Raw genomic sequence first — 22747 nt, forward strand, 5'->3', positions numbered from 1 at the left:
CTACGTCCATAAACCTTCTCTTCGGTCTTCCTCCAGACCTCCTGCCTGGCAGCTCCACCTTCAGCAACCTTCTACCCAGATCTTCACCATGGTTTGGACAAGAACAGAGGAGTGTTCCATGTCCAAACCGTCTCAGTAATCATGTTGTCTCGGTCATACATGTCCTGTTCCCCGTATGACAAATTCTTCTCTTCCTCTGGGGTTTTCCCGTCAGGGGTCACCGCAGCAAATCAACCTTCTCCATGTGACCCTTTTCTTTGGATCCTCCTCTCTCACACAAACTACCTTCATATCCATAAATCTTCTCCTTGGTCTTCCTCTAGACCTCCAACTCCAGCATCCGTCAACCAATATATTCTCTATCCCTCCTCTGTCCATGACCCAACCATCTCAGTCTGGCTTCTCTGACCTTCTCTCCAAAACATCTAACATGTGCCTAACCTCAACATCTTCATCTCTGCAACCTCTAGTTCTGCCTGCTGTCTTTTGGTCATTGGAACAGTTTCTAGTCCAAACATCATCGCTGGTCTCACCACTGTCTTGTACACCTTTCCTTTTCTTCTGGCTGATGTTCTTCTATCTCTTGGTACCCCTGACACTTTTCTCCACCCATTTCTCCAACCTGCTTGGACCCGTCTCTTCACCTCTTTTCCACTCTTCACCGCTTTCAAAATCAGCAAATTTAACGTCTCTTTTGCTCGACGCCATTTTCTTTTCTGTCCGACGCTCACACTTGGTGTAAAACGTCGTTCCACACGGAAAAATACGAGTTGCGGCCGAACAACAGGCAGCGTGTGAATCAACAGGATCTGCAGGCACGCAGATGGATAACTGTCTGACATGACCGGCCGTTGCTCTCGACACACACACACACACACACACACACGGAGTTATAGACAGCTGACAGCTGGAGGTGTCACCGCGAGTGTGTGTGTGTGTGTGTATTGCTGACATTTATAATGATTTAGCGAACCCAACATGCGATTGGAGAAAGGGACGGTTCGGACGGAGGGGGAAGTGAGAGTAGATCGACGGAGGAAGTCGAGAGAATGACCTTCATGCATCGTGAAATGTGCTGGCGCCGAGTAAAAGTTAAAGTCAGAAATAACTTTTGTCCTCCTCTCCGGTGCATATCGGCACCTTCTATCGCCACATCTTTTTCATTTTCTCTTTTTCAATCCGTTTTCTCACGCGCGTTTTCTCTCTTAATCTGCGTTTCGTATCCTCCCGCTCGGAAAAGAAACGTAATCTCTCCATCGCCGCCGGCCTTAATTACGTTGGATAAGGGAGAACTTTGTGAGCGCGTTTGGGTTTCTGTGTTTGTGCGCATCTGATGTAACCATATGTATATATATCATTTGGAAATAATTGGTTTCATGTCTGATATAACGATCTGGGTAAACACACCTCAATGTGAGTCAAAATCGAATATTAGCATTGAAAAAAAATCAATGTTGTAGAAGTGAACTCACTGTTTATGCACGTCTATTCAATAAGGTAACCTTTTTTTTAAAACTTTTATTTGAGATTATTTTTATTTCCTTGTTGCTTTGACTTGCTGAGCAGCTCAGGGTGTTTCCTAAGCAACCGCAAAGGTTTTTAAGTCATATAATGATTTTTTTTTCTTTTTTTCCTTTGTCCCAATACCATAAAAAGCACAAACTGGTCATTTCATATCATGAACAAAAACTGTATTAACTCCTGTGTCTTCTCAACAATGATTATATATGTATTATGATGATAGATTTGTGCAGCTCTTATGATCATGATAAAAAAATAAAGCTCATATATGATATTTCGCCAATAACCAAGGTTTATAAGAGAGCTCAGAGAAATGTAAATTAATATAATAGCAGATATTTAAGGTTGTTTCCAACACTGAATATTGCAGTGGTGACACTAAAACATAAAAATGCATGGGAAGAAATGTATTCGTTAAAATAATTAGACTAATAACTGTCTTAAAATCACAATAAAACATGCACAGTGTGTATGTACACACTCAGAGTGTGTGAGTCTTTTGCATGTCGTTATCCGAGCCGTGAAACACGAACAGAAAGTGCCAGATAATGAAGGATAACGGCGAGGCTCGTACAAATAATTCTTTTTTTTTTTTTTTTTTTTTTGTTGCGGCGGCTGAGAAGCTGAAGTCAGGGAGCTGATTGAGACGTGAAGAAAAGCCGCAGGGAGGGAAAAAAAAAAAAAGTGAGATAGAAGTCAGATAGAAAAGAGAACAAACCCAGGGGCAAAAACAGTCGCTGGAAAAAAGACAGAGAAAGAAATGCTCCTTAAAAAAAAAAAAAAAAAATTACCCTGATTTTTAACCAGGACTTACAGTTTTTTATTATTATTTTCAGGAATCCAGCCTGAACAGAGGGATTCGTATCAATCCACCTGCCAGTATTTTACCTTTTCTTTTGCTGCAAGGACAAATCACCACCAATTCACTTTCTATACGCCACAAAGCAGAAAAAAAAAACACAACTAGAGATTCAAACAATCACTAATATGAGCCCAACACACTCCTACTCTGTGATGTGTTTAGAAATATGGGGGTGTTTTGTATTGACTTCCTGCAAATAACATGGAGTTACATAACGCTGTGATTATGGTTGCGATTTCCAGATTTCTAAAGACAAACTGGTAAGTCACTTAGCAACCGGCGCTGAGGATGGAGAAGCGGCGATGATTGCCGTTGAAAACTGGTTAAACTCTTTTAATCATCATCACAAGGCCTTCATCTCTGTTGCATTTGTTTCTTAATTTATAGTATTTTATTTATTTAGTCCCAGTGATCTATTTTTCACTTCCACGCTGCCGGGTAGATTTGGAACGTGTCACTAAAATCACCGACACAGACGGCATTTCGGCATAAAAATATAGACGGTTATTTAACGTCGCAGCCGAAGAAAGGTGAAACATTAAAAATCGCGTTGACATTCTGTGTTTTATGCTTTGAAAAACATCCAAGATGCAGCAGTTTTATTTTGGATCCAGAAAATGATTCATAGATGAAAAGACTATTGTACTTTTCTGTTTTCATGAACGCACACACACACACACACACACACACACACACACACACACACACTGACTTCCTGTGGGATTTATGTCCGATGACAGCTTGTTTTGGGTCTCAAAAACAACAATATGCATGAAGTGTGTGTGTGTGTGTGTGTGTGTATTTGTGAAGAAACTGCAAGCTCAAATATAATTTTTATCACATAATGTATCGCTTCCTCCAGGTAGTTGTGCGTTAAGTTTATCTTTATTTTTGATCAATTATTATTTATTATCATCCTATTCTTCTTCTTATTTAATTACTATGTCCTGTTTTGACAAGATCACAGAATCACAAACTTGTGAACGGATGAATGGCGTCAAGTGTGAAGCAATTTTAAACGGCCGGGTGTGAAAGCGCAATATAAGCCGAAATTGTCTACTGTAATTGTCAGTGACTGACTTTCACTACATTTATTTCTCAAATTCCAGTTTCGTTCGCTTGGGGTTTCAAGAAATAGCTGAACTCCACTTTTCAAATGAAGTAAACTAATGGTTTCATTTTTCAAATGTACTCCCTTGTAATGGGAAAAATGCAGTCTGTCCCTTCAAATATTAAATTAACTGTCAGAAATAATAGTATAACCGGACACTTTCCGTTCCCCAGAGTACAATCTTCATTATTTTTACCTCTTGGGTTTCTCACTGAGGGCTCTGAAGAGTCAGTGTGCAGCAGAGGGCAAATAAATGCAACATTTTACACCTCAAATATTCATGGATATATGAAGTCAATTTTTCAAGCTTGGTTCTGTAAATTATTGTTGAAATATTGTAGAAAAAATAAACCCAACATGTTGATGTTTTGCTATTTGCGCCTTTAAAACAAGATTGGGTCACTTTCAGGATGTGAAAAAGATGACCAAAAATTATTTTCTTATTTGTTAAAACAGGAAAATGAATGGGAAAACTCACTTTTCTTAAAAAAAAAAAAAAAAAAAAAAAAATTAAATTAAATTATAAAAAAATGATTAAATCAAAAGTTACCTCTCAGTATTACTGGGAGTCAATTTTTCAAGCTTGGCTCTGTAAATTATTGTTGAAATCTTGTAGAAAAAATAAACCCAACATGTTGATGTTTTGCTATTTGCTCCTCTAAAACAAGATTGGGTCACTTTCAGGATGTGAAAAAGATGACCAAAAATTATTTGTAAAACAGGAAAATGAATGTGAAAACTCACCTTTCTTTTTTTTTTTTTTTTTTTTTTAAATAATTTAATTTAAAAAAAAAAATGATTACATCAAAAGTTACCTCTCAGTATTACTGGGAGTCAATTTTTCAAGCTTGGTTCTGTAAATTATTGCTGAAATATTGTAGAAAAAATGAACCCAACATGTTGATGTTTTCCTTTAAAACAAGATTGGGTCACTTTCAGAATGTGAAAAAGATGACCAAAAATTATTAGTAAAATTTCTTTTTTTTTTTTTTAATAATTAAATTATCAAAAAATGATTAAATCAAAAGTTACCTCTCAGTATTACTGGGGGTCAATTTTTCAAGCTTGTCTCTGTAAATTATTGCTGAAATATTTCAGAAAAAAAATGAACCCAACATGTTGATGTTTTGCTTTTTGCTCCTTTAAACCAAGATTGGGTCACTTTTAGAATGTGAAAAAAATGACCAAAAATTATTTGTAAAACAGGAAAATAAATGTGAAAACTCACCTTTCTTTTTTTTTTTTTTAAATAATCAAATTATAAAAAAATGATTCAATCTAAAATTACATCTTAGTATTACAGGGAAACTAAAAAAAAAAAAAAAAAAATTACAAACAAGCACCCAAAGTAGCCAGATGACATTTTAGGTCACGTTGTAAAGCACCCGAAACACCGAAAGGTAAATAAGCAACTATTGTGAAGGACCAGGTTTCACCTGCTTGGATTTACCTTCATGCCTGTAGCTATAAAGCGTGTCAAAACACTTTTCTTTTTTCTTCGTCTCGCTCTTTCAAACTCCTCTCTCTTCTTCTGCAGCTATGGAGACCACGTCCAGCACTTCAAGGTGCTGCAGGATCGCTGCGGTCAGTATTATGTGTGGGATGAGCTCTTCCCCTCTCTTAATGAATTGGTGGAGTTCTACCATAGCAACAGCATCGCCAAGGAGAGGAGCGTCTTGCTGAGAGACCCCGAACACTTCGCCAGAGTAAGCGTGTCCTTTTTTTTTTCCCCATCTGTGTGTGTGTGTGTGTGTGTGTGAGCTTCCTCTCTCGTCCACTGCTTTTAAGTTATTTGCTTCATGTCTGCCTGCATTTATGTATATTTCAACCACGATTACCAACAAATTGTTCCGTGCACAAGCAATTAGCAATTACTAGCGTGCAGCAGAGGGAGTAAAACCCACCCAGCAAGAAGGTTCGATTCCAGCAGGAGGTCCTTCTGTGTGGAGGTTGAATGTTCTCCCCATGTCTCTGGTTTCCTCACCTGCTCCCGAAACATGCAGCAGGTTCATCGGAGGCCTAAACTGGCCCAGAAGCCAGAATGAGAGTGAATTTTTTGTCTCCTTGTACCTCCTTCTGGCACGCCGACTGCAGGACGAGCCGTAAAGAAACGGAATATACGAAGGTTGCATTATGGGATATGAAACCTTGCAGAAAACTTTTCTTTATAAAAAAAAAAAAAAACATTGCTTGCACAGCTTTCTGTGCGTTGCCTCGAGGCAACGCTTCATTCTTTTAAACGACAGGTGATTTTTTTTTTTTTCTCTCAATTTATGTCTTTAAAAATGCATCAATTTAATTTCGAGTGTTAAAAAGTATTCAATTTTTGCTTTGACTCTAGGTTAAAACTGCATTTTATTTATTTACTTTGCATTTTTTTAAAGCCGTATTCGCGGATGACATTTCTAATTGTTATAATGCCGCGGCCGACTTTGAACGGTTACGAGTCAGGTGTGTGTTTGGAGGAGAACCAGAGTGTGTTGTGTGCGCCAGAAAGCCGGGGGGGAAACACGGCATCCTGCGAGAAAACACATTTCAATGTCAATGACCCGCACCAGTCACTATTAAACTGCCACAGCAACTTTGCACAAAATATACATAAGGTTTTTATGTTTTGACAATGGTTTCTCGATGGCGCTTGTTTTTTTAGCTTGTCCTGATTTAGATACGTTTGTTTACGTGCTTGATTTTTTTTGTTTACAATAATCTACCCAGTAACTTTCAGAAACATATTTGAACGTTACCAAAGAAATATACACGAATCACTCAAATGAGATTTAAGATATGCAGATTTGACATTTCCAACACAAGTAGAAAAGTAACTGGATATGCTTTCTAAGTTTATACATATTACATAATCATATCTTTATTATATTTGTATAATACTATGATATAACCTCATAAAGGGATTTCCTGATACACGGCGTCATAGCACATTTAAACTGATAAACGTGCATATATTTAGATTGAATATCACTATAACATCATTATAAAATACATTGACACAATCAAAGCAGATGCTTCATGTATCTTGGACATTTTAACAACCCAAAAATGTTCAAACTGTGGTTAACAAAGTGGGTAATAATGCAAAAACATGAAGGGACGTGAGGTTAAAAAAACTACTGACCAAAGATTTTGTCACAAACGGAACTTAAAAGGTACATTTCCCAGATTTTATTTAAATTGGTCTCCTGATTCTTTGTCCCACATTTTTGGAAGACCATCTTCCCTTATAGATGGATTCCCGCTTTGAGTCATTGTGTCTGGAAGTTGCTTCGATCCAAAAAACGCTCATATTTGAAAGGTAGAAACAGCGCTGATAGGCTCTGGCCTCTGGTCTTGACATCTCGCCATGGCAACGCGCCGGTAAAAAGCTCTCTACATACTGGCTGGTGTTTATGTCTTTGCAGAGAGGCTGTGTACGCCATAAGGCCAAAAGTATTGGCTCACCCATCCAAATAATTGAAAGCTGGTGTTCCAATCCCTTCCACGGCCACAGGTGGATAAAAACAAGCACCCAGACATGCAGACTGCTCTTACAAGCATGTGAAGAACTTCATGAGTCCTTCAGATGAGCTGAAGAACAGTGAGCAGAGAGCTTCATAGAATGGGCTTCCACGTCCGAGCAGCTGCATCCAAAGTGCAACGCAAAGCTGGGATGCAGTGGTGTAAAGCATGGAGACACTGGACTCTAGAGCCGTGGAGACGCCTTCTCTGGAGGGACCGATCACGCTTCTTCTCGTGATGGACGCGTCTGGGTTTGGCGGTCGCCAGGAGAACGCTACTTGTCTGACCGCATGGTGCCAAGTGTGAAGCTCCCTGGAGGGGGGATTATGGTGTGGACTTGTTTTTGGCCCCTTAGTTCCAGTGAAAGCTTCAGCATACCAAGACATGGTGGACAATTCCACGGGAACAGTTTGGAGCTGGACCCTTCCTTTTCCAACATGACTGTGCACCAGTGCACCAAGCAAGATCCAGAAAGACATGGAGGACAGAGTCTGACTGGCCCGCACAGAGTCCAGACCTCAACCCGAGACCGAGAGCCAGGCCTTCTGGTCCAACGTCACCGATGCGCTTCTGGAAGAACGGTCAGAAATGTCCATAAACCCCCTCCTGAAGCTTGTGGACGGCCTTCCAGAAGACTTGAAGCTGTTCTAGACCCACATCATCCTGAACCCTATGGATTAGGACTGGGATGGAACTGAAGCTCATATACAAGTCAAGGCAGGTGAGCCGATACTTTTGGCCATATAGTGTATATTCATTGTCCAGCTGAGTGCAATAGGTGTCTTTTTCCTAAAATCAAAATTGTCTGGTGGTGTGTGTGTGTGTGTTTGTGTGTGTGTGTGTGCGTGTTTGTTTTTCTACTATTTCCCACGCAGGAATAAATGTCAAAGAACAGGTTCAGGCAAGTTACAGCACATTAAAGTTCCTCGACTCACTCGAGGTACGAGATAAGCACTTTATTCCTTTTCAAATAGAGTGAGTCGTTGCTATAGATTGTATTTTGCTGATAAATAGCGTCACAACGTTCACATTTAAACAGTCGATCTTTTGTTTTTTCTTTTGATATCGTCAAACAGCCAGGGTCATATCTGAAGAAAACCCAAGCTGCAGCCACTACTTTTTAATGAGAATGATTCGAGTTTGCGCTTTAGCACGTTGATTTCTTGTGCTTCAAAAAGCAGAACCGCGTCCGAGTAATGGCCTTACACTCCGACGTGCCGCTCGGAAGGTCCAGTCGGATTCTAATTTTAAAAATACCCTCGACTAAAGCAGCGGGGTTTGCGGTACGATGGAGCCAAACTAAACCGAAGCGCTCGAAAGCTTCTGTCGAGCCGAGGAAAGTGGAAGACTGAAAGGCGAGAAGCCGCCGACTAAATATAGAAGGAGCGGCGAGACAATAAGACACACGAGTGATCAAACACACACTTTTGGCAGGAAGCGGATTAGAGGATTTAACCCAGATTCTCCACTTTCTGCCTTAAACCTGAGATGTTAGGGAGATAATATTATCTTGTACAGGATATTCAGGAATCCGCAGTAAAACTGGTATGTTTATCTATCTATACTGCGTATAAATGTATAAATAAATGATCTGTTCGATTTGTGAACAACAGACATTTACTGCCACATTCACATAATACATTAATTTCACATTTATTTACTTATTCGTCAATCCAGGTTTTATTTCCCCTTTTATATTAATTTAGTTTTTTGCAAATATTGCTTGCTGAAAATGTGAGGGGGGAAAAAATAGGATGCACGAGACAAACCTGGGGGAAAAAAATAAGAAAATAAAACCTTTGCTCGCCAGGTTCCTCCACGTGAAGCGTTTTGTGGCGTGACTTCCGTCACAACTTGTATAATAACAACAATATAATAATAACAATATCCACACATCTTAATGCTGATGCAGGTTCATCAGCAGGCAAAGATTTTCTGACCGGCTTAAAATAGTTGAAATTCAATACGATGTATTTTGACAAATGATCTACATTTATTGAAATTTATATTCATAAATCTTTGCAAATGCTTTCATGTCACGCCCTGGCTGTGTCATAAGAATGAGAATAAGAAAAAGAAAAAGGAAAAGAAAAAGAAAAAGAAAAAGAAAAAGAATAAGAATAAGAATAAGAATAAGAATAAGAATAAGAATAAGAATAAGAATAAGAATAAGAATAAGAATAAGAATAGGAATAGGAATAGGAATAGGAACAAGAACAAGAACAAGAACAAGAACAAAAACATGAACAAGAACAAGAACAAGAACAAGAATAAGAATAAGAATAAGAATAAGAATAAGAATAAGAATAAGAAAAAGTATAAGAATAGGAACAAGAAAAAGAAAAAGAAAAAGAAAAAGAAAAAGAAAAAGAAAAAGAAAAAGTATAAGAATAAGAATAAGAATAGGAATAAGAATAGGAATAAGAACAAGAAAAAGAAAAATAAAAAGAAAAAGAAAAAGAAAAAGAAAAAGAAAAAGAAAAAGAAAAAGAAAGACAAAGAGAAGAAGAAAAAGAAAAAGAATAAGAAAAAGAATAACTTTATTTATCCCGAAGGAAATTGTTGTGCCAGAGTTTCAAGTAAAACACAACAATAACAAATAATAATAGGAAATTGTGACGTAAAAACCAGATGGATTTTTTTTTTTTTTTTTTTTTTGGTAATTACATGTAGATTTGATCATACGGTAACAGCTTCTCCCAAACTAAAATGCAGATAAATCAGCGGATCTTACGCCGTCCTGGTGCCGGTTAAGAAAGGATCTCAGTGCCGGTAACGACGGTAGTTAAAGAGCAGATGAAGACAGACGTCCCATTGGAGATGAAAACTGGATGACCTAAATACTACACAGGAGCCTAAAGCAGGTCGGGATGAGAATTTTGTCTCTCTCCGAATTAACACCGGGCCCCGAGCGAAAATTTGATTCGGTGCCCCGTCTGGAGGATGAGCCGCGCGGGCGTCGAACCCCTAATAGAATCACGAATACGTCGGGTTTCCCCGAATCAGAACGCAGAATTACATCGCCGGAAATTTCGGTGTCACGACGACGGAGGTTGATTAAATGAGGTTCTTATTTCCTTCATTTTAGTTGATGTCTTCTAATCAAAATGGTGCTGCCTGCAATATTATATCTTGGTATTGAATGTCGGAGTGATTAAACTAAAACCTCCGGCGCTCCCAGATTCCATCTTGTATCATTACACGACTTTATTGGTGGAATACGTGGATATTTCTTTTGGGGCAATAGAGCTTCGCTGTGTGTTGACACGGCTGAAATGAAGGTTTTATTCTGAATATTGCTTGGTAAAATGTGACGTTAAATGACAATATGATGTATAAAATACATATTAATGGCTCATTACAGTTTTTCATTTAAACGACAAAAATCCCCATTGTTAAAAAAAAAAAAAAAACATGGTAATGAATTAAGAGTGTGTGTGTGTGTGTGTGTGTGTGTGTAGGATGAAAATGAGAATGAATATGAACAAATGCTCCACTGATGCGTTATAATGAGTCAAGATAAGCGTGGATATTTATGGGTTAGAATATATGGGAAGAAAGACTTAAAAAAAATAAAAAGAATAAAAAGAAATGTTTAACTTGTGCAACTTTTTGATAGTGAAGGAGGGATTTATCCAAAAAGTCATTTTTAAGGGGCGGTTCCCCGGGATTCTGTCCTCTGCCACTTTGTAAGATTTATGAATTAAATAATAATGAACTTTAAAACCTTCCACAAAATTAACCCTTCAACCGTCAAATTTTGAAATAAGAAAATAGGTTTCAAATATAGTGAATGTATTTTTTTTAGCATGAAACTACTGGAACTTCAGACTAGATGGAAAGATCAATAATTTGGCTTCATATATAAAATAAAACGGGATATCAAAGAACTGCCTCCTGACAGTTTGGGATTGGGTGGGTAGAGTGTTGATAATAACAAAATAACATAAAATAAAACAATGATTGCCTTGGAAAAGGAAGTAATCTTTGTGAAAAAGTCCCTATTTGAGGACAGCAGGTTAAAGGCCAGCATTTGGGATCTGCAGAGGGAATGCAGTCGCATAATCAGTATTTTCAAACAGGAAATGCAGAATAAGCATCCGTATAGTTAGTTTTTTTTTTTTTTTTTCATAAATACATATATTTACATAAAAACAGTATGTGTGAGCCCACACACTTCATATACCATATCTATATAATTTATGCACACACACACACATATATATATATATATATATATATATATATATATATATTGTTTGTGTGAATGTATGCACACATGTGTATATATATATATATATATATGTAAATATTTTACGTCTATCGTTTTTCAATTTCGTTTCTATGCTATGTTTGTTTGATTGGTGGAGCGGCAGCATCAGTGTTGTGATCACGTGAACATCAAGAGTAAAATAAAAATACAAGAGGAAAAAAAGAGATTTTATATATGTATATGCATGCATATGGAACAAAATTGTACAAATTGTCGGTATGAAATCGCTCCGCATTTATATAATAAATATAACATGGGGGGGTTATTATTATTATTATGAAAATTCTACAATTCAGGAACATTTTCCTTGCAATTATTTTGGATTATTTCCTGCCCTGTGTCAATTCTATTCATGTAAAGATACATACTGTGTACTCCAGCAGTGACCATATAGACTCCTGTGCAAGTACATGCAATTACTCCAAGGACTAAAAATAAGTACAATAGTGGTAGGTTTTACCTTGGTAGACAAATGTATCTAATTGTACCGCTTTATGCAACAGCGCATGTTTTCTCTGGCGTCGCCTGGAGATAATGTGTATCGCTGTCACAGTGCATCCCATAGCCGAGGGCGGTGGCGTGCTGGAGGTGCCGGCTTTATCCACGTCTCCCTGTGGCCTCGGAAAATATTTGTCTCTCCGAATCTCGTCACGGCCACACGGTTATATCCTTATGTCCGTAACCGTGCTTAGTCTTAGAGTTTACGATTCATTATTTTAATGAGGATCTCAAAGTAACGTGCATATTTTACTAGCCTATTTTAATAGCCCGACTGCGGCTCCAGGATTCGGTGAGCGCCTAAAATTTGACCTCCACAGGCAGAATTTGTCCACCGAATTCAAAATTGTTGGCGAAAAATGCGCATATTATAATCTTAAAATGTATTTTCAATAGTTAGTATTAAAAGTTGTTGTTTTTTTTCACTGAGTAATACACCAGCGCTATCAAGATTTATTTTAAATTTCATTTTATCCATGTGAAACACTCAAGAATTTGATATTTTGCACGTGTTAAAGGTGGAGTTGGTACCATTTTTCCAAAATCTGCAGCGTTTCAATTGTGTTTGGAACATTTTTACGTATAATGGTGTCATCATTTCACAAAAACTTTTGAAGTCAAATAGAAAAGATGGTGAATCCAAACACACGATCCATTTAGCCTGTCTGCTTTTTTTGTAATTCTTTTAGTTTCATTAAAATCCAATGTCAACTGCATAAATTGTGCAATACAATGTCATAGTTCATTTATCTTTTAATATTGTATTTAGTTCTGATATGAAGTACAGACACCTCATTTCTTATTTATCTTCGAGGAATTTTACATTTAATTAAGATCAACATATGCATATGTTTTGGGACTTTTCATGACCGCATTTACATGTGCGTTGCTGTACGTACACCTAAAATATTAACGATTAACACGCCAAAACATCCTCTTCCTATTCCACACAAAGCCGAGTCAGCAGCCCTTTGAGTCAAAAAAAAAAACAGGGGTAAACTATCTTTAAACTTCTGGATTATTAACTAGATGGAACCGGGGTCACGGAAAAGTCACGGTCGCTTCAGCTCATGTAACGTAAATGCTTTGCATGGATTCTGCCTCGGGTCGGTTTGGTATTTTTCTTGATTCTGGCGGCCGCTGACAGAACCGCGATGGCGTTTTTTTTGTATTTTTTCACTATATGGGTCAGTTTCAGAGGCGAACGGAGGCTAATCTCACTCCCTGCACGGAGTCGCTCTGCTTTCCAAACTAATTCCACATCAGCTCATTACAAGGCTCCAGATCGCTTCTTATCTCGCCGTGGCAGGATGAGAAAGAATTCTCGGCGTCCCCCTTTTTTTTTTTTTTTTCTTTCTAATTATTATTATATCTCCCCCCAACATATCTCCCCCAATGTCCTCATGCCACTTAGCTTTCACTTCAAACGAAAAAAAAAAAAAAAAAAGGCTGTAAATACAAAAACTTCAGTCTCTTTTTGACACCTCGCCACAAGAGGATAGAGTGTGTCAGGAGTCCTTTATTTTCCGCCTCGGACTCTTTGTGTGCGTGCAGACGAGCCTCCGTCGGCTCAGAACAAAACGCTTGTCCGTTGTCGTTACCGGCTAATTTGTTCCCTGTCAGGATCGGCGTCGGCTTCCGGCAGATGAAGCGGCATATTTCCGCTTACAAGTGGCTGCACGGCCGGCTCAATCGCTCGCTTTACATTGTGTGCGCACAACTGCATTACGTTGAAACACACACACACACACAAACACACACCACAAATCTTCATCCGGTCCACCTACACCCAGGACCGGATCCTCGGTCCGTCGGAGCCGACGCTCCATCTTCTGGTTACTTTCACAACTTTCAAAACGCCAGTGGCGTTCACATGGTAGAAAGCAATACATATATCAAAATAAAAAATGCGAAATGTGTGATATACAACACCTTGTGCAGGGGACGATGATACACTTCTTCTTCTTCTTGTTTGTTTGTTTGTTTGTTTAGAAGTTTATTAGGACAGTGTACAAATACATTAAGCACAGAGGCAGAGATGTTTGTACCAGATTATAGCTCATAGCTAATTTCCATCTGTAGTCCTGGACAATACAAATATTAAACTATATAAAATAGACAATATATATAAAATATACAGATAAGCAATAAAATAACATCATAATACAATATATAAACAGGCAATAGAATTTGTATTTTGCAAGTTGAAAGTGCTATTGTTGTGATATTGTTACTTTGGTCATCTGATGGTAAAATACCCGTCTGTTATTGTTAGCGTTAGCATGTTTGGAGCTCCTGAATCCAATTTTTAACGTCCCGTGTGAAGGTGTGAAAATCAGTCATGCTCTTAAGATGGTCTGGAAGCCCATTCCATTCTTTTATGGCTTTACAGGAAAAGGCAGGAAAAGGCAACATCTTCTTCTTCTTCTCCTCGTCGCCACAGCGAATCCACAACCTATTCTCCGTATCCTCCTCTCTTACACCATCTACCTTCATCTCCTCTCTCACGACCTCCATAAATCTCCTCTTTGGTCTTCTTCTTGACCTCTCCAGCTCCAATTCCAGCACCCGTCCACCAAGATAATCGCTGACCAACCATTTCAGTCTGGCTGAACCACTGGCTGAACCAAAATTTAGGGTTTCCAATGAACCCACTGCGTGTTTTGGTAGAAGGAAACCACGAAGACACGGGGAGAACATGCAAAGTCCACACAGAGAAAAACAACTTTAACCACCATGTTAACCTGCTAATTGGAACACAAAGAAAAACAAAGAAGCTGAGCAAATGGTCAAAGTCGGTGTTTTCGGCCTTTAACGGCTTCCAGACGCGTTGATGATGACGGGGACGAAAAATAAGTGAATTGTTTTTGGTGAATTAAACAGTTATGACACATTTAATAGACAGTATGGAGAGTATCTGTGTTCGCTGAGAATCCAATGTTGATGCTTTATCACGTGATCATCAGAATCACACACACACACACACACACACACACACACACACGTGCACATACATGACATTGACCTGCATGAGCTTGACACAGCTTTGTGTCTGTGAATGAACCCACTGAACTGATGAGCCTGTGTCCCATTTGCTCTCTGGCCCTTGTGTTCATGTATGCATGTACACACACACACACACACACACACACACACACACACACACACACACACACAAACAAGATCTATTTTTCTTTTCACTCCTGACAATCTGTTTCACAGTTACACATTCAAACTAGACACTTTTCTCATTTAAAAACACAACATATGGCCCATTATGGTGCATGTATGTTTAAAAAAATATACAATAAAACACACAACTTTATGCAAATGAAGTGTAGTGTAAAAGTGGCAGCTGATCCCAGTTTCAGTCCCACCTGGAGGCCATGGGTTCGAAACCTCTCGCTCAAACGCGTTAAAATAGATTTCTCAACTGTGGAAATTGAAATTATCTATCAAACGCTGTTAAATCAGCAACAAAACTGGTTTCTGCACTGCAGTGTGCGGTTTGACAACATTCCCGCAAATAAAACTGTTTTTTTTTTTTTTTTTTTGCTGTCACTCTCTTATCTGAAAACTAGCTTTCAGATGTGCTGAACAAAGGAAAGGAAATTCACAAATGATCCGGTGGTCCGTATCCTTCCTTTGTTTGCAGGGGAAAGACGCTTCATTTTTGACAAAGTTCTGACCCTGTTTTTAAAACTCGATGTTTCCCGTGATGATTTCTTTCTGGCGTGACACACGGATTCATGGTCATGGAGAATCAGGAAAATAAAGACCGTTGAAACAAATATTTTCAATAACTTTCGGGATGGAATTCAGAACCGGAAAGGAAGAAAATATGAAATGCACAAGGTTGTAAAGAGGCTTCAGATAGTTTTAGCATATTTATTTACTTGCATTTCTTACATTTCCTTCTGTTACCAAACACTTTCCAAACACTTTCTCTGAATCCTAAGAAAACATTGTTAAAATGATAATAGCTAATAATAATAATAATAATAAAACTTACAATTAGTTAAATCTGGATTAATAATATATATATGAATGATCAACAAATGCCACCTGGAATTATCAGAAAATCAGAAAAGAAAAAATAAGAAAAAAAAAGTATGTATGTACTGTATGCGTGTGCGTGTGTGTGTGTGTGTGTAAATATATATATATACTGTATGTATAATCATTTGAAGTAATGATCTTGGTACTGGACGTTTTTGCTGTTTATATACTCCTTAAAAATAAAGGGAACATTTGGAGTTACATTGTGTTGCCAAGTGTTCCCTTTATTTTTTGCACACTGTATATACATACATATCTACATACTTATACACATGTTAATAATGACTCTGTGTATATATATATATATTCATATACTAATATATACATATATAGGGGAGAGACAGCTCAAGGGAGAGAGATGTAAAGTGTGTGTGTATATATGTGTGTGTGTATATATATATATATATATACGTATATGTATGTGTGTATGTATATATATACACATATATATGCAGGTGTGTATGTGTGTGTATATGGATAGATAGATAGATAGATAGATAGATAGATAGATAGATAGATAGATAGATAGATAGATAGATAGATAGATAGATAGATGTGTGTGCGTATGTATGTATATATATATATATATATATACATAATACATATATATGCATCTGTGTATGTGTATATATAGAGATAGATAGATATGTGTGTGTATATGTATATATATGTGTGTATATATATATATATATATATATATGTAGGTAGATAGATATTTGTGTGTATATGTATATATGTGTATATATGTGTGTGTGTGTGTGTGTGTGTGTGTGTGTATCTACACATATATATAGAGAGAATATTTAAACACACATGCAAACACCTCATATCAAAAGGAGATTATTTTGATACAACATGAAACAACCAAACTTCAATGCGGAAAATAAACCTATAACAACAGTTACAATGACCCGCATTGTTTCGTTTCGACAGGAAGAATAGAAATATGTCGTCCCTTTCCGGACTTCCTTCTTTCAGAGGATAATTTGAGTGTCAAAGTGGAGTGTGATGTGGAGTTCATTAGATCATCTGGAACACACACTTCCCAAATCAATATTAGCATGTTGCTAACCATCAGCCATGAAATGAGTGTGTGTCCTCCACACTGATCCAAATAGTAAATACCAGATTCTTTCTGGGTTCAGACATGATTTTTTTTTTTTTTTTTTTTTTTTTTTAGGCCCGTTTAAAAAAAACAAAAAAAACAAAACAAAACAAAAACAAACAAACCTCCAGATCCATTAAAAGATGGATCTTATCGATTTGTTGAGGATTATCAGTGTGGCCAACTCTCCATGGTAACCGCTCAACTGGGGCTAAGACAGAACAGCAAGAAAGCCAGGAGCGAACACACACACACACACACACACACACACACACACATTGGTATTCCTTCCCGTCTCTGCATTCCCTCCCGGTTCATGACTACGTTTCACTGTGCAAACTGTTAAACTGACAGCCGAAAGGTTAGTCGAGTTCAAGATTCCCCCCCTTTAAAAATATCCTTTTCTTTTTAAAGCGCTTTTACTTCGGGCGCCGAGATCAGAAAGAACTTGCGTTCGGAAAAAAGTAAACGACACCGTCCTCGTAAGTCAGAGGAGGAATTCAAAGACCCTGAATCGCCGTCGACCATCGGAATTTTTTCACGGCGTTAAAGTTGCGCGACCAGATGTATATTCTTATCACGGCGGCGTCGCTCCGAGTCTCTCGAGCGTCGACTCTTTTGTCGTTTATTCTGTGTGAAGCCGCTTCGCCGCCATTTGCACTCAAACAAAAGAACGGCGCTCAGAAGGGGCCGTCTGATTCGTACGCTTCGAGAAGTTTCTACGTGCGGAGATTTTTACAAAATCCGCATCCCATTTGATGGTTGTAATTGAGATCTCTGTGATGTAAACTTGTCCCGGGCCGTTGTGCTCTATTGATATATTTTATTGTGTTGGCAGCTGGAAGAGGTGCTGTATGTTTAAAGCGTCAAAGTAAAATGTAAATATGACACCGCTGTCACTTTCCACCTTTTAAACTGTCTTCCAGCCTGCTCACCTTGCATTCTTTCTGTCTGGCTGTCAGTTGTCTTGTCAGTAACGGCCTTTTTTTTTTTTTTTTTTTTTCTTTTTTTTTATATATATACATAAATGTCTTCTCCGGATGGAATATGACACACGTCTATTTCTATACCTGCCTGCTCCGCCTGCAGCCACACCGCCCTAGGAAATTCACACGGCATTTTTTTTTATTTATTTTTTATCTTTCTCTCATTTTAAATGAGTCAGACTCACAGCGGGTAATGTAACACACAGTCTGGAGAGACACGCACTTCTGAGTTTTCACCTTTTCACGTCAGTCTTAACTCTATGTTACATTCCATAGCTTGTCTGGAGCCACTTGGGACGTGGAAGATTTCACCGAAAATAAATTGGAAACTCAGAAATGCGTCCATACGGGTTCACAAGATAATACCAGAGCCCATATTTTAGTTGACTTGATGTATCGTCCTTCTTCTGCATGCAGTAGATACACAATATATATTTTAGTGTTTCCTTTCTAATGCAGATCAGTCCAAAAAAAACAAAACAAAAGTAAATGTAGATATGATGCAGTGATTAGCGCCTCCCACTGACAGCAAGAAGCTCCTTGGTTTGATTCCACCAGGGGACCTTCTGTGTGGAGTTTGCATGTTCTCCCCGTGTCTGCATGGGTTTGGATAGATATATACGTTTATATATATATATATATACAGGTATATTTTTGTTCATCTGAGTTTCCAGTTTTTTTCTTACTTTCCTAATCATTTAAGTTTAACCTACTGTCAGGTAATCGCGGGAGATTTTGTTTTCATTTTTTGTAAATTTCATTTATTTTTTTTAATTTCATTTTTTTATTTATTTACTACTTTCACTCACTGTTATGTATTTTGGCTTTTTCTTTTTTTTGAAAGTGAACTCATTTATTTATTTATTTTTTATTTATTTATTGAATGTTCATTTGACATTTTTTCAGTGAGTTTTAAATGAAATTAAATACAAGTCAGATGGCAAAACGTGTTATGGATGAGTCCAAAGAGCAGCTCAGTATTTAGCACCAAGTTTTTACCTTCAAGTTCTCAGCCTTGTTCTGTTTTAGTCAGACCATCACTGCGGCATCAATATTTCATATGGATGGTCAGAATGACCAGGTCTGACATGATAAATGTTAAATGAAAAGGATAAATAAAATATATCTGAAGAGAGTATTGTTTATTCATTTGACACAAGGGCTGCGGGTCATTTAACCGTAGCACACGGACCGATTTAGAGAGATTTAAAGCTGCGAGGATTTATTGTGTAATCACTGCGGAAGCAGATGATACACAATTATTTTTTAATGAAAAAAAAAAAAAAAAAATTATCCTAAAACCTGTTTTGAAATATTTGGGAAATAACATAAGCCAAATATAAATATATATATATATATAAAAAAAATGACAATTTAATCTCAAAGGAAAAAAAAAAAGCATGATTTAAAACAAAAGAAGAGCATCTCCGTTCAGGAATGTGACCTTAAGGAAACAACATATGATTTTTTTTTTTTTTTTTTTTTTTTCTTTTTAAAATAAATAGCATGCATATGTCACCAGACAGATGACAATCTTCTCTTCTTCTTCCTCAGCGTCCCCACCACGCCCACGCGCTGTTCGACTTCAGTCCCCACCACCCCTCGCAGTTACGCTTCTTGCGCGGCGACGTCATCGAACTCATTGACTGCTCTGATTCGCAGCGCTGGAGAGGCCGTTGCCATGGACACGTGGGCTACTTCCCCCCGGCGTACGTCCAGCCTATTTACCACTACCAATGACCGCTTTCGTCGACGCGTCATCTCGACCCCGCCTCTCACAGCGCCGCCGCTCCCGTCCCCCTGCTTTTCACTCGACCCGAGCCGGAAGGGCGGCGAACGATCGACGCGCCGCCGCCGCCGCCGCCGAACGGCTCCTTATGTAACAAACTCATCGTTTCCCTGCGATGCCAAACGCTACAGGTTCCTCAAAACACCTTCAAGCGGAGAACTCTACCTGCAAACACACCTGGAAACAAACACTCTTAATCATTCATTGCGGCTTTTCGGAAGCGGTGCAGCTCACACACACACACACACACACACACACACACATGCAAACCTGACAAAAACAAAGGTTCAGGCCTCGTGGGACCCGGTGGAAGAAGGGCAGGGTTTTGCTCCAAACAGAGGAGCCGGTGAGCCAAGCACACACACACGCACACACACACACACACACACACACACACACACACACACACACAGAGGGTCATTGTGTGGTGGATATTTGTGCCAGAGGATACTGACACAGCAGATTCCTCTCACTGTGTGTGTGTGTGTTTGTGTGTGTGTGTGTGTGTGTGTGTGTGTGTGTGTGTGAGGTGGGGATAAAATATGTAAACATGCAAACTTTGTGTTTGTATATGTGTGTGTGAGGCAATGAACCCTCGAGACCAGGGGGGAAAAAAAAAGAAAAGTCACTGAATATTTAAATACACTGCTCCAAAAATGGAAGCTCAATTATACATTCAAATGTATGGATTATTTCTTTATATCTATTTGTTATTATATTCATGTGTAATCTTATATGATACATATACTACAAGTGAGTTTGAACTAAGAACGGTTGTTGATATGACAAACAATTCAAAGTTTGAAGGTCTTCCTGAACATGTACTGACAAATTGTTTCAATAAAGAAGGCGATGAAAGCCTTTGGATTCCAAGCTTGGATTTTACTTTCTTATCACAGTTCTACTGGAAATAGCAGCGATGTGAATTTCCCGTTTCCTGTTTCCCGACCAATTTAATACGCAGTAACTCGGCAGGGTTGCTGAAATGACAGATTTCTAAACATCTGTCCTTCGGATTCAAATGTTGGCCACGATTAAATTACCAGGAAGTTTAAATAAAATTAAAAAAAACGGTGCAGAAAGCTGCCGTCTTCCGGCGAATGCAGCGGCGCTTCGGCTCAAACAAGGCGAGAAGATGAAGGTCTTTCCCGAGGAACCCGTCGCCCTTGTTGAGCCGCATTTTGTAATAACGGTGCATTTTGTAATGAACGTCCAAAATGTAATCACTTTTTAATTTCATTTTGTAATAAAGCCGCATTTTGTAATAAACTGCCCCAACGCATTTTGTAATAAATTTTGCCGCATTATGGAATAAGTTATTTCATTTTGAGAAGATTATTACAAAATGCACTTGCAACTTTTTTATTCTCTAGGAAATGTAATAACATGGAATTTATAGAATATTCTCTGTTAATGCAACCTTTGAATAGTGTACTGATAGTAATTGCTAAGTACTGCTACTAGGCTAATACACTGATACTAATAATAGGCCTAGCTTTTACAAATACTTTAAAGTAAAATAAAATACAATTAACAAACTTATGCTTTAGAATTGTTATTCCATAATGCACCATGTTATTACATTTCCTAGAAAATAAAAAAGTTGCGAGTGCATTTTGTAATAATCTTCTCAATATGTAATAACTTATTACATAATGCGGCAAAATTTATTACAAAATGCGTTGGGGCAGTTTGTTACAAAATACGGCTTTATTACAAAATGAAATGAAAAAGTTATTACATTTTGGATGTTTATTACAAAATGCACTGTTATTACAAAATGCGGCTCAACACCCTTCTGCTCGGCTTCACACAATGAATGCGAGTCGATTCAAAACTAGCTAACTAAATAAAAAGTAAAAGAGCTATGATTGATGTGTTACAAAAGAAAAAATGACAAAGTTAGCGCTTCTTATCTGTTAGCTTTCTTATATGTGACTTTAAAACCCCCTGGCTGGATATTATTTAATATTTCTAGGCGGGGTTATGGATGAAGAATCCCGTTTTTTATTTATTTTATTTATTCATATATATTTTTTTCTCTTTCTCATTCTTCTCATTTCTTGTGTACTTTTTGTCTAAACGGGAAAGAAAAGAAAAATAAATAAATTAAAAAATAAAAAAAAAACAGTCCATACAGTAATAATAACAGTAATAGTAATAATAATAATAATAATAATAACAACAGTAATAATAATAACAGTAATAATCCATCTGGATCTAACAGATCCACAACAAACAAACAGCCTTAAATCATAAATTCAAATTGAAATGTTCTGATAATCACACGCGTGTCGTTTCCACGTTTTGGCACAAATACCGCAAACGGTGTGTTACATCACGTTGGTTATAAATCTCAAGCGAGAACCCGCCGCGGTGTAATTATTCCTGTCGCCGAAAGGTCCGACTGCGTGTTCGTGCACGGCCGAGGAGCGCGTCCTGGATCCTGCACGACACGCGTCGGACGATGCCGGGAATGCGGAGCGATTTCTCTCACCGGGACGTCGAGAAACGAACGTCACGGACGAGAAGCGACCGTATCGCCCTCCTCTCGATCTGCCTTTCTTCGTATTTTTAGAAACGCTTCCTGACAGTCACCTCTGGCCTGAATACTGACGGGGACTCGAGGAACCAGCGGGGGAGCAGAAGCGAGGATGTGGCAGGAAACCAAAGGTGTACCAGAAACAGAAATAGAAATACGGCTGCCGTTCGATAGTTTGATGTTTCCGTCGCCTTCCGGAAAACAGCCGAGTCACTTAAGAGTGCCTGCAACGCGATTTTTTTTTTTTTTTTTTTTCCGACGACAGCCTGTAGACTAAAAAGGGACGTAAAAATAAGGAGAAAGATGTAACACGTAAGGAAACCGAGAGAGAAGCTTGAGAAAGTTTGGTAAGAACGGAGGACAAAACTGTTCATCAGAAACCAAACAATTATTTTAGAACATTGGTGTATTAATTAAGTTCTATTTTTTTTTTTTTTTTACCATATTGCAAAAGCTACATCAATGTACTACTGTTGGAAAAAAATAAAAAA

General features: G+C 38.1%; 1 protein-coding gene across 1 annotated transcript in view; it reads left to right on the forward strand.

Moving 5' to 3' along the window:
- Positions 1-20587, forward strand: part of grapa (GRB2 related adaptor protein a) — a 33812-nt gene extending 13225 nt beyond the window's left edge. The window contains exons 4-5 of the mRNA XM_086154221.1: positions 5032-5200; positions 19480-20587. Of these exons, the coding sequence (XP_086010347.1) occupies positions 5032-5200; positions 19480-19665 (355 nt within the window). The 3' untranslated portion in view covers positions 19666-20587. The remainder of the gene's footprint in view (positions 1-5031; positions 5201-19479) is intronic.
- The last annotated feature ends 2160 nt before the right edge of the window (positions 20588-22747 follow it).

The sequence above is a fragment of the Fistularia commersonii genome, chromosome 10 (genome assembly GCF_037954325.1).
Source record: "Fistularia commersonii isolate RoL2024-O1a breed Wild chromosome 10, RoL_Fcom_v1.0, whole genome shotgun sequence".
In the NCBI taxonomy this organism is placed as follows: domain Eukaryota; kingdom Metazoa; phylum Chordata; class Actinopteri; order Syngnathiformes; family Fistulariidae; genus Fistularia; species Fistularia commersonii.